Genomic DNA, 13,626 nt, shown 5'->3' on the forward strand with positions numbered 1-13,626 from the left:
AGAAGGGGATTCAAATTCAAAAAAAATTCATGTAAACCTGAGGATCAGAGAAGCTCAAAACTCTATTGTTGAACTAGAAAATAGTGAAGGTTCTCTCATAACTAGTCAACAAGGAATTTCTAACATTTTGGTGTCTTATTTTGAAGAAAAATTTAAATTTCAGGAGACTCGGATTGTAGAAAATATTTTTAGTGTTGTTCCTCAAGAAGTGAATTAATAAGACAACAAGATTCTTGAATCAACACCATCAGCTGAAGAAATAAAGAAAGCAGTATTTGAAATGGACCCTGATGGGTTTAGTGGATGGTTTTACAAATGTGCATGGAATATAATTGGTGAAGATTTTATCAAATCCATTCAATGTTGTTGGTCAAAAGGCTTCATCCCTACTGGTATGAATTCCAATTTCTTAATGCTTCTTCCTAAAGTTAAAAATGTTAAGAGAGCAAATCAATATGGACCAACTGGTCTTATGAATTTTAGATTTAAGGTGATTACAAAAGTTATTACCTCCAGACTGAGTTTGATAATGGATAAATTAATCTCTCATCAACAAGGAGCTTTTATAAAAGAAAGGAATATACAAGAGCATATTGTACTTGCTTCTGAAATGGTGAATGAACTTGATATTAAAAGAAGAGGAGGCAATTTTGGGCTAAAGCTAGACATAACACAAGCATATGACTCTCTTAAATGGGAGTTCTTATTTCAAGATATGAAGGCATTTGGATTCTCAGTTAATTTTGTTAAATGGATACATATTTTGCTCAAGTCTGCTAAAATTTCTGTGTCGATTAATGGTGGGCCTGCTGGTTATTTTGGTGTGAGTAGAGGACTCAGGCAGGGTGACACATTATCACCATTATTATTTGTCATAGCAGAGGATGTACTCAGCAGACAATTGATCTCAATGGTTTTAAATAAGACATTGACTCCAATGGTCAACAGAAATAGAGTGCAACCAACACACATCTTTTTTACTGATGATATATTCATTTTTTGCAATTGTGATAAAATAAATGTAAGAAGGCTGATGCAGAAACTGAATGAGTATCAAAGATCATCTGGACAAAATATCAGTTTAACAAAGAGCAAGTGTTTTATTGGGGGGGAAAGTGAAAACAGAAAATTGCATGTAGATGCAGAATGCAACATTTCTCTAGTTTCCTTCCCTGACAAGTATTTGGGAGTAACTCTAGTTCCTGGGAGCATCAAATATACTCATGTTTGGGAATGTGTAGAATATCTTCAAGATAAACTAGCAGGCTGGAAGGGACAATTATTATCATTCCAAGAAAGATTGATTCTTGTGAAATTTGTCTTAAGCAGCATCCCAATTTACAATATGTCTGTTTATAAATGGCCTGCAAGAGTGTTAAAAGAATGTGAGAGAATAATAAGGAACTTTCTATGGTCTGGAGATCATAATGTGAGAAAAGCAGTTACATTAAAATGGGATAAGACTTGATCTCCATTATCAGAAGGTGGTTTGGACATTAGAAAACTTGAAGTTATCAATAAAGCTCTTTTAATGAAGCTCTACTGGAAGATTCTCAATGGTGAAGAAGAGTGGGAAAAATTATTTCAAGCAAAATTTAAGAACATCAGAGGAGAGTGGATAACTTACTACAAGAAATCCTCCATTTGGCCTAGTATAAAAATGATTATAAATGAAGTAGAGCACAATACAAGATGGCTAGTAAGTGATGGCCAACAAATCTCAGTTTGGCAAGATACATGGATAAAAGACAGACCTCTTTGTGAAATATTCCCAGGAAATCTTCTTATGCAGACTAATCCCAATATGAAGGTAGCTGAACTCTTAACCAATGGTGAATGGATTGTGCCTCCTGAGTTTTCACAATTTTTTGGTGCAAATGAATTGCTTGTTGCTGACAACACAAGTGACAGAAGAATTTGGTGTGGCTCCTCTACAGGTATTTTTTTCTGTGGCTTCTGCTTGTGAAGTAATTAGAATGAAATTTCCTACATTACAGTGGACCAAAAAAGTATGGCACAGTAGTGTGCACCCTAGTGTTTCTAGTAATGTATGAAAAATAGTTAGGAGAGTAGTGCCATCTGATGATACCATGAAAAGGAGGAAGTTTCATATTGCTTTCAAAGTTGCAATTTCTGGCACTACCAAAGGACTAGGAGTACTTTCTTCACTAATTGTCAAGTTTTCAAAACTGAAATTTCCAAAGACGGGGCTCTCAAAAGAAGAGTCTTCGAGCTCCTTGCCTTCACAAGAAGAACTACTAGGTTTATCACTAATCAAACGACCTAGAGTGTTTCTTTTCCAAGACCGCTCTCTAATAACCTCGGGCATACACTAGAAAAACAAAAGAAAAAGAAATAAATCCTAAAAGGAAGGGAAGTTCTATGCAAACACAAACAAGGCTGACTCCACCACAGCAAACCTATTGATTTCTAGCAAACAAAAAGCATGATGGCTCCACTTAGATTGTTTCTAGACCATCTTTTAATCCTTCGAAAGGGAATTCGTTAAAATTTAAGCAAACCCCTCTGGAATCAATCCGAGTTAAAGTAAGTTGAATCGAGACGAGGGAAGCTCAGTGGAGCTTTGATACCCAAGGCCTCACCGGAGTTACAAGGCGGCGTATTCAACTCACAGAAACAATCATGAACTTTGAAACATGCTTAAAAGAGTAACCAATATTTTTCGAATGACTTTCCTATTAAGCTCGTTACTCTATAGGTCTCGTTCTAGTCAAATTTTAGGCTTAGGTTCGCGTTTGGTTTCGTTTTCCCAAGGCGGGAAAGAAGGGAATGATGATGAAATCCGAATCCTTATCTTGTATGGACAGTCCTTGCCCTTTACTAGGAAATTAAAGCAGCAGTTTTCAAATTCTCAGCATATATGCAAACGAAAGAATACAATAACTCGCTGACAGGGGATTCGCGAGTGTTTCGACAAACTTACCTCCCGTATCAGACGGGGGATGAACTGTTGTAGTCGACTCGGCCACGACTCCTATGTCATGTATGATCCCGAGGGGCCGAGGCGATATCGTAATCGTCGTCCTTCTCTGCAAACAGTTCAATATTTAATATACTACCCTTCCGTAGGGTTTAAAAATAAAATAAGGTCCGAGTGTCCAAAGTCCAAAGGAAAGTCCAAAAATAAAGTGCAAAAGAAAAAGAAAATTACAAAAATAAAAGATTCCTAATACAATCTAATAAAATAAAATTCTCTCACTTTTTTTCCTTTTCTTTTCTTTCGCTCTTTCGCTTTGTCTTTGACTCCAAATCTTAAAGTATTCACCAAAAGTTTTGGCAAATTTTTTTTTTGCTCCAAATTCCAAGATCTGTAATACAAAGACAAAAACCCAAAAACGTAAAGAAGAAAAAATAAAATAAGAACAAAAACCTAAAAAATAAATTTAAAAACTCTAGCCTAAGGACAAGTCCGCGTCGGCGGCGCCAAAAATTGATGGTATTTTTACAGTGGTTGTAGAAGTGGTAAGTAATGGTTCGTTCAAGATTTGTGAAAGCAGTTTTTTTAGACTTAATTTTTATAAATAAAATAACAAACTCGAATAAAAAGTGTTGTGAGGATTATGGAGAAACTGGGGCTAGGATTCCGCTATTTACCAATTCTGAAGTATTACTAATTATAATCATGCAATTTCACATGTTCAAATTAATTCTCAACTATTGCAAAAGTAGATTTTTAGAAAAAACAAATGTTAATCCAAAGCATGAGACATCAAAACCCTAGGCTAAGCATGTTCCATCAAAAGAAAATACAATTTTTTAACAAAAATCATAAAGTTCTTCGTGTTCCCTCGGTATATTTTCGTTGTCACTGTTGATAAACGACAATTATATTGGGTCTAAAGTTCTTCGTGTTCTTCACTACACCAGCAGAAAACTCATCTCTGCAACTCTGGTTTTCTCGGCTTTGTAATGCTCAAAACTGTCCCAATTATCTCCTCCCCTTTCTCTGACCTCAGAAGACTCTTTATGTAGCAAACAGGAACAAGAAATCTCGCAGTAAAGTCTCTAATTCTTCTCATTACTCGGGAATAAAATCTTTCCGTTTTTACGGGATTATTTCCTTCTTTATCTACTTCTTGCGCTGCATGTAGGCTAACACACTCCAAACATACCACCACACCTTCCAGAAACGCTATAGAAATATTCATATTCACTACAACCACACGAAATCCCGTGAAACACTTCTCCCGTTGACATGCTGCCCTGTTTTTCTTCTCTCGGATTATGTAGCCAAATTCAATCGAACCAAAGGCATTTACCAAGCCTGGTAAGCCCAATCACGTCATCCCAAAGAGTTTCAGCCGTTGTCTCTCTAAAATGCCTTCAAAATCGCAACCCTAGTCTGACAGTTTTTTTTACTTCCATTTTCCCGCCAATTTTCAGAATTTAAAACGAGGAAGATCGGTGCTAAAGATGACTTTGGGCTAAACATAGCCGGGGTGCTGAGAATGAGGGTGCCTCTTATCCAAAATTGGAGTCCTCTTAGCAAATTTCCTCCGGGGGTGCCCGAGCAACTTTTTGAGCCGAAATTTCCAAAAATGTTTATTTCCCAAAAATACCTACAAACACATAAAACACCATAATAAGTACGAAATTGAATACCAACAATATAGAAAATTGAGGACAACTTAGACACAAAAATATGTCTATCAAATACCCCCAAACTTATTATTTGCTAGTCCTCGAGCAAATCTAATCTAGAAAAAAAATCCTAACTCACTAGGTGGCCCTAGTGACCGAGTTAATCTCGGGAGGGTTTACCAGAGGTGTACCCGCAAAACCTTTACTCCAGACCCTAGTTATCTACGCAGAACCTTGGAAGGCACTAAAGAATCTCCTTGGTTGGCATACTCTCATTGACTACAGGAGGAAGTACCCTGATGCAAAATTCCAATTGTTGTACACGAGTTTGCACTCAGCATACTAAAATTCATATATAAGTGACAGAGCTCTACCCAGATAGTTTCTGGACATCATAACCGGAGTCAACCAATCACATGGAAAGGTTAAGAAGATGGATAAAGAGAAAAATAGATGGTTTAAAGTGAACGGTGTTTCCCATATCTGTCTGAAGGCCTCTGCCAAAATGAACCTATCCTAATGGAATGAGATACCGGTCTGACTAATATCAATACACTGGCATATACAAGGGGACCAGTGGTCGATAAACCTAACTCTAGGTCAACACAACTGGCATATACAAGGGCACCAATGGTCGACTTTATTGAATTTATTCCAGTTGGTCTGATGGTCCGGTCTTTTTTTTTGGTATCTCAATCACTCTATTTCACCCTAGCAATGGTAACAACTTGAATCGTGTGCCCCACAAAATCACTTAAAAAATAAAAATAGAAATATTAGGATTCAACGAGATATGGTGAAACTACCATGTTTTTTTTAATTCTAATACCTGAGCTCTGTGCTTTTATGAATAGACTCTTTATATGTTTCCATCTAATCAGATTGGTTCCTCAACTCCTATAACCAAGATGTTCCCATCCACTTAGATTGGTTAGTGCCAACCTTAATAAGCATAAATTTCTAGGCTCTGGAGTTTATTTATTGCAACTAAAAGCTAACAAAAAGTTTCTTCCCCACCCCCAAACTTAAATCTAACATTGTCCTCAATGTTATAAAGATGAAATTAAAAGCATGAACAAGGAGAAACTGTTACCACTTGCTGGATGGAAAAATAAATAAGGAAGGATATTACTGTAAGCATGAGCGTGGGTGCCTCCCAGAAAATGCTAAATTTAAAGTCTTTAGCTGGACATAAAATACCTCAAAAAGGATTGTCACCTTCCAAAGTCATATACCGATAGCCGAAATAGTTGCGGGTCCTCAGAACCAAATAGAGCAGACATAAAATAAAGACTACCATCTTGGATTAAAAAAATGAGCTGACGGAGCATAACTTGATCTAGGGCTTTCATCAAGGCAACTAGATTTATCTGGGGTGTCTCTTTGGGCTCTATATAAGTGTCTAGGAAAACAGGTTCAACCGAATGACATGTCTCTAAGAATTGGGTTTCTTCATGGACAGTATCTGGAGGATCGGGTCGCAGAGTTTGAAGAAACTCAAGTAGTATCTTAGACGCACAAAGCTCGAGTCCCAAGTTAGGGACTTCAATTAGGGATACATGACTATCACTAGAGTCATCATTACCCCTAAACTTAGGGTGAACAATATCCTCAAATGGACCAAAATCTATGGGGATAGGTTCTAGGTTCCATAAAGTTAGCACATATACTAGCTTCTTTTGGGGACTGTTCATCTAAACGAACAACATCCTCATATAATGGATTATCAAAGAAAATCTCTAGCATAGGCTCATCAACTAAGGTGTTCTCCATGGTTACATCCTTCGAAGCACTGAAAAGGTTCATCAAATAATGGATTATCAAACATAATGCAGGCTAAAGGATCAGGAACTAGAGTGCTAATCATGTTCACCATTTCTAAATCATCTATCTCAGAAGACTTAATAACATTAAATACATTTATCTCAGTAGTCATATTACCAAAAGATATGTTCATAAGTCCGGTTCTACAATTGATGACAGCATTAGATGTGGCTAAGAATGGGCGACCCAAAATCACCGGTATTTGAGCACTTGGGTCCTGAACAGGCTGGGTATCTAGAACAACAAAATCCACTGGGTAAATGAACATATCAACCTCAATAAGAACATCTTTTATGACACACGAGGTACTTTGACAGACCTATCAGCTAATTGAAGTGTCATTTTGGTCGGTGTAAACTTACCAAGTCCTAGCTGGGTATACACATGGTATGGGAGTAAGTTAACACTAGATCCTAAGTCAAGCAATGCCTTATCAACTACATGATTACCAATCACACAAGATATGGTGGGGTATCCAGGGTCCTTACACTTAGGAGGTGTTTGGTTCAGAAGAATTGAACTTACTTGACCAGCTAAAAAGGCTTTCTTATGGACATTCAGCTTACGCTTTCGTGTACAAAGATCTTTAAGGAACTTGGCATAAGAGGGCATCTGCCTAATTGCTTCTAATAATGGAATGTTGATGTTCACCTGCTTAAATGTTTCCATTATCTCGTTGAAAGTCGACTCCTTCTTTGTTGGGGCTGACAAATGTGGATATGGGGCTCTAGGCACATAGGTAGTCCTATCAGTAATTTCTTGGGTCTCCTTAGAAATTGTTTCAGTTTCCTCAGCTATGGGCTCCTCTTCGGAAGTAGAAGGTGGAACTACAGTATGTCCACTAGGCATGGCTACCTTATTGTCTACCGTTTTACCGCTCCTAAGGGTTGTTATTGCATTAACATGATCGGATGGTCTTTCACCTATTTCATTAATTCCTGTAGGGTTGGTTTGAGTTTGACTAGGAAACTTACCTCTTTCTATTAAAGACTCATTTGTCTGACTAACCTGGGTTTTCAACTCGGAAATAGCCTGAGAGTTAGCCTGATCTATTCTATTATTTTCTTCTAAACCTTGAGCAACAGATTGCTGAAACTGCACAGTGTTACGAGTTAACAAAGCAAGAGACTCTTCTAAACTCATAATCTTCTTATCCGAAGGCTTCTGAAATTGTGCCGGAGCTGAAGGATTCTTAGTATAGCCAAAACCTGGGGGAACCTGAGAGTTACTAGACTGACTTTGATTCCGGCCCTTAGACCAAGAAAGGTTGGGATGGTTTCTTCATCCAGGGTTATAGGTTTCTGAATATGGGACAAACTTCTGACGGTTATCGAATCTAGTGTTGTTATAAAGAGCATTGGATTGCTCCTCAACAGTATGGCTTTCCCAAAAAGACTCTATTCTACCACTATTACCACTAGAATGACCTAATTCTAAGGCTTCTAACCTTTTGGCTATGGCTGCTATTTTAGCATCTGACTCATAAGATCCTTCTACCCTATTGACATTTCCTCTACTTAGAAGAATTGTTTTCTGGGGTTCCCCACTATTTTCCCATTGTTGGGTCATATCGGCGATTTCATTCAAAAATGTCATCGCCTCATCAACAGTTTTATTCTCAAACCCACCTGTGCATAAGGACTCAACCATGGTTGTTGTTGAACAATCTAAACCCTCGTAGAGGATCTGAACTAACCTAACCATCTCTAAACCATGATGAGGACATTGAGATATTAAGTCATTGAACCTTTCTAAATACCTATATAAAGATTTCAAAGTTGCCATTTCTGGTACTACCAAAGGACTATGAGTACTTTCTTCACTAATTGTAAAGTTTTCAAAGCTGAAATTTCTAAAGACAGTCAAGAAGGGAACGGTGATGAAATCTGAACCCTTATCTTGTATGGCCAGTCCTTGCCCTTTACTAGGAAATTAAAGCAGCAGTTTTCAAATCCTCAGCATATATGCAAACGAAGGAATACAGTAAGTCACTGATAGGTGTCTAAAACACCTAATTTTATATCTAGTATTTATGCTTTCTTTGCTATTTTTCTTGTAAATTATGTATCTTATTTTGAATTTGAGTTATTAGGTATTTTGGAGTCGTTTGGAGCAAAAGAAGGAGAAAACGTCCATTTGGAGCGTAAAGGAAACAAAGTCAATTCACTGGCGAGTTATACTTGGAGCGGACTAAGGTTGCGCAAAGTAGGCGAAGAACGAACGGTCAGTTCCCCGCAACTGACAACTGAGCAAGGAAGAGTATAGGAAGTCAGTTCTGTGAAACTGACAGGCCATAGATGAACTGGGTGTCCCTTATCCTAATGTACCGGGTGTCAATATCAATTCCACCTCCTACACAAATTTAGAATTCAGAGAAGTTGTAATTCTTCTCATTATTCAGTCTGAAACCGAGAGATATGATGTTGTTGGTGGTGATAATAAACTCAGAGAGATTGAGAAGAAGTTGTTACTGCTGAGAGAATCAGATCGAAGATATGATTGATTGAGAGCTATCGTGGTGGTTTTCTGCTAAGTGATTTCGTCGGAAGAGAAGAACATGGAGAAACACAGAGTTAGGGTTTAATCACTGGAAGAAAGATGGGTTTGAAACTTTGAAACATATCTCGAATTTGTGAATGTCTAGGTGTGAAATTTAAGATCTCAGAGAGGGGTTTTCTGTTGATTTACAAATTAGGGTTTGAAATGATTCAGATGGTTGATATTTTTTGTCCTGGTGATTAGTTAGGTCAGGGGAAGAAAGAGATGAAGAACAAGGCTACAATGAAGTAGAATCTGGTGGTGACAAGACTAATAGTGGTGCTCAGCTGGTGGTGTTTGACTAGCTTGAATAAGAGAAATTGGTGGTGGTGCTGGTTTCAGTGGAGTTGCAGGCATGAACTGCAGCTGTTGATAATGAACTGTAGGGGTGTAATTGGTTTTTGTTGGTGGTCATGAATATGAGGTAGTGAACAAATGGAAGAAATGTTAGTTTTAACAGTTGTTGCAGTTGGTGATAATTATCTGAGATGGAGTGGGGTTTGTGCTGGAAATGAAGCTCGAATTTGAAGGAAGATGATGCTGCCATGGATCGATACAGATGGGTCTGAGATGATGATGGTGTTCATGGGGTTAGACCTGATAATGGGATTATGAAGTTGCATTACAGCAGAGTTGAGCTGGTAGAAGCAGTTGAGATGGAAGCTGAGATTGTACGCTTCTTACAAGAGATGAAGGCATGTTGCAGTTGCAGTTTGTGTGTGTAGTTTCCAGGGAATGTCATGGTGTTAGATGTAGCTTGGAGGATAAATGTTGTTTGGTATGATGACAGTCGATTGCAGGCACTGGAGTGGTTGTGGTGGTTGCTTCCCATGGATATTGGAGCTGTACTTTATGATGCTACTGCAATGGACCAGGTAAAGAATGAAGTTGAAACCACATAATGATTTAGATGAATGCTTAGGTTTGCAGTTCAGGTAGGATGTATTATGTTTCAGCTGAGATGAAGGTGCGGTGATTGAGTTGAGCAGCTGTTGTGGTGAACAAGAAGTTAATACTGAAGTTGAGAGATGTACCAGGTGCAGGTGATGTTGGAGACGGAGAATGAAATTGGTGGTAAGCTGAAATGCAGTACAAGGAAGACTTGGATTCGCGTAGATGTATGCCTAGGCTTTTACAGGTTATGATATGTGCAAAGTGTTTCCACTATAATGAGTTATCATGGTTTGTTGAGCTACTACAAGGTGATACTGTCAGTGAATGTGTGGTTGCAGAAATGGAGTGAATTGTTGCCAGGATATAGCAGGTACAGCTGAGATGAGGAGATGGATTTGCAGGCATGTCACAGCTGCAATTTTGTAGTGATTATGAGGCAGGGTTGTCATGAATTGTGCTGGTAGAGAAGAGTCAATAGAATGGAACTGCAGGTTGAGTAATGGTGGTGCATTGAAGGAATGTTGGTGACTCTTTGGTTAGCTGAGATATTGCAGGTAGAGAATGTTGCGTCGCAGTTGAGGATGTTGTTGCAACTCAGATGGAACTGGTGCTGCAGTTGGTCATGGACTGAGATAATGAAACTGAGAGAAGATGGTGATGCAAGGAAGATGAGTTGCAGGTGAAAGTGCAATTCCAGTTGGGAGATGGAATTGGCAGTGGTTAGCAATTGCAGGTGGAGCTGAAATAAGTATGCACCAAAGAACTGGAAGATGGAGCAGCAGAGATGAAGCGCAATGATTGCAGATTAGATTTGGCCTGTGCAATGGCCTTGGCCAGAACTTACACCAGTCAGTTAGCTGAATCGGTTTGGACCCAACTATGACTCCCCCCTGACTCAGTCACTTTGACTGAGTTGACTCGAGGATCTGACATGTTTGACCGGTGGACTTTGCCGGTCACCTGAGCTACTTGCCGGCGACTTTCCCGGTCAAGTTCCGTCCACTTTACCAGTTTTCCGGTGAGATATTTTCGGCAAGATTTCTACATGGGTTTTTCTCACATATGGGCTTGGTGGATTTTCAACCAATGGACTTTGAAGATTAGACCTAATTTTGGGAAGCAAAGGGATATAAAAGAAAGACTCTTACAACTTTTAGGAGATCACGTTTTATTATTCTTTTTGGAGCTTTGGAGAAAACTACTTCTAGGGTTTGCTTTGCTTTCATCTTCTTTATTATTTTATTGATCATGATGATGATGAACTCCATTATTATGAGTAACTAAATACACTTGTTGGTTATGGTATAAAAGTTGATTTCTCAATGCATGTTATTTGATTCTATGGATTAGTTTTGTCTCAACTTTATTGTTTATGATTCATGGTTTATAGTGTTTTAGGATTGATTGTTTGATTGGTTGAGTCCGGAATCAATCCGATTTGCTTTCATCTCTAGAACTATATTAGGGTTTTCAATACGTAAAAGTTGTTTGTCCCTGATTTTAAGTAGCATAATTGTGGTTAGTGCTTGTAGTGATAGATCCTACTAGTCACATATGAATCATAACCTTGGTTAAAACAAATTAGTGCTCTTACACGTTTGTTTGCTTTGATTAGTCTTATTCCATAAATCTTAAAGCTTTTAGGGAGTTAAACTTAATTGTGCTTTTACACTTTGGGTTGCTTTCTAGGAAGAATTCACATATGCATCTTTTAATGTGGTTGTGATGAAAATAAGGAATTAGCGGGATGCTCTTGCGATCAAGGTATTCTAGGACTTTTAATAAATAAGAAATTAAATTATCAATTCTATTCAATGATGAAAAATACATGCTTGTGAATGATACTATCCAATGACCAATATCTTCTCCTTATTGATTATTCCAACTATTTACTTTGCTTTACTTTATTTTATTTGATTTGCTAAAACAAAAAGCCCCCTTGGTTATCTTAGAAACCGAAAATTGCATAACAACAAAGGCCTCCCTGTGGATACGAACTCTTTCCTACCACTTTCTACATTATTGTAGTTGAGTAAGGAAGTGAAATTATATTTGTCGATTGACAACCGATCACTCACTGACAGGGGATTCGCGAGTGTTTCGACAAACTTACCTCCCGTACCAGACGGGGGATGAACCGTTGTAGTCGACTCGGGCCACGACTCCTATGTCATGTACGAACGAGAGGGGCCGAGGCGATATCGTAATCGCCATCCTTCTCTGCAAACAGTTTAATATTTAATATACTACCATTCTGTAATGTTTAAAAATAAAATAAAGTCCGAGGGTCCAAAGTCCAAAAATAAAGTGCAAAAGAAAAATAAAATTACAAAAATAAAAGATTCCTAATACAATCTAATAAAATAAAATTCTCTCTTTTTTTTTTCTTTTCTTTCGCTCTTTCGCTTTGTCTTTGACTCCAAATCTTAAACTATTCACCAAAAGTTTTGGCAAATTTTTATTTTGCTCCAAATTCCAAGATCTGTAATACAAAGACAAAAACCCAAAAACGTAAAGAAGAACAAATAAAATAAGAACAAAAACCTAAAAAATAAATCTAAAAACTCTAGCCTAAAGACAAGTCCGCGTCGGCGGCGCCAAAAATTGATGGTATTTTTACAGTGGTTGTAGAAGTGGTAAGTAATGGTTCTTTCAAGACTTGTGAAAGCAGCTTTTTTAGACTTTATTTTTATAAATAAAAATAACAAACTCGTAAAAGTGTTGTGAGAATTATGGAGAGACTGGGGCTAGGATTCCGCTATTTACCGAAGTGATACTAATTATAATCATGCAATTTCACATGTTCAAATTGATTCTCAACTATTGCAAAGTAGATTTTTAGAAACAAGAAATGTTAATCCAAACTATGAGACATCAAAACCCTAGGCTAAGCATGTTCCATCAAAAAAAAATACAATTGTTTAACAAAAATCATAAAATCTATTTTCAATCTAGGCAAATAATCATAAATAAAAATTGCACAAATTAAATAATTAAGAATTACCACTTTTTCATTGGAAAGATGGCTTCTTCCGTCGCCCCAAGGATTGGGTCTAGCTCATTATGATGGAAACACGCTCAAAGTATGATTTTATTGCTCAAAATGTGCTTACAAGGATGAAAATGTATGAAAACAGAGATTCGTAACACTTATAATTGTTACAAGTGATACTATTACAGAATGATACCGTAGCGCTGCGACCCTCGGTAGGTTGTCGTTGTCACTGTTGATAAACGACATTTATATTGGGTCTAAAGTTCTTCGTGTTCTTCACTACACCAGCAGAAAACTCGTCTCTGCAACTCTGGTTTTCTCGGCTTTGTAATGCTCAAAACTGTCTCAATTCTCTCCTCCCCCTTCTCTGACCTCAGATGACTCTTTATGTAGCAAACAGGAACAAGAAATCTCGCAGTAAAGTCTCTAATTCTTCTCATTACTCGGGAATAAAATCTTTCCGTTTTACATGATTATTTCCTTCTTTATCTACTTCTTGCGCTGCATGTAGGCTAACACACTCCAAACATACCACCACACGTTCCAGAAACGTTGTAGAAATATTAATATTCACTGCAACCACACGAAATCCCGTGAAACACTTCTCCCGTTGACGTGCTGCCATGTTTTTCTTCTCTCGGATTATCTAGCCAAATTCAATCGAACCAAAGACCTTTACCAAGCCTGGTAATCCCAATCACGTCATCCCAAAGAGTTTCAACCGTTGATTCTCTCTAAAATGCCTTCAAAATCGCAACCCTAATATGCCAGTT

General features: G+C 37.8%; 1 protein-coding gene across 1 annotated transcript; it reads left to right on the forward strand.

The window, feature by feature from the left end:
* Nucleotides 1-280: 280 nt before the first annotated feature.
* Nucleotides 281-9,269, forward strand: LOC113360520. The gene is made up of 3 exons (XM_026604025.1): nucleotides 281-1,385; nucleotides 1,485-1,937; nucleotides 9,169-9,269. The coding sequence occupies exons 1-3, from the start codon at nucleotides 281-283 to the stop codon at nucleotides 9,267-9,269; spliced, it is 1,659 nt and encodes a 552-aa protein (XP_026459810.1).
* Nucleotides 9,270-13,626: the final 4,357 nt, after the last annotated feature.

The sequence above is a fragment of the Papaver somniferum genome, chromosome 3, assembly GCF_003573695.1.
Source record: "Papaver somniferum cultivar HN1 chromosome 3, ASM357369v1, whole genome shotgun sequence".
Taxonomy (NCBI): Eukaryota; Viridiplantae; Streptophyta; class Magnoliopsida; order Ranunculales; family Papaveraceae; genus Papaver; species Papaver somniferum.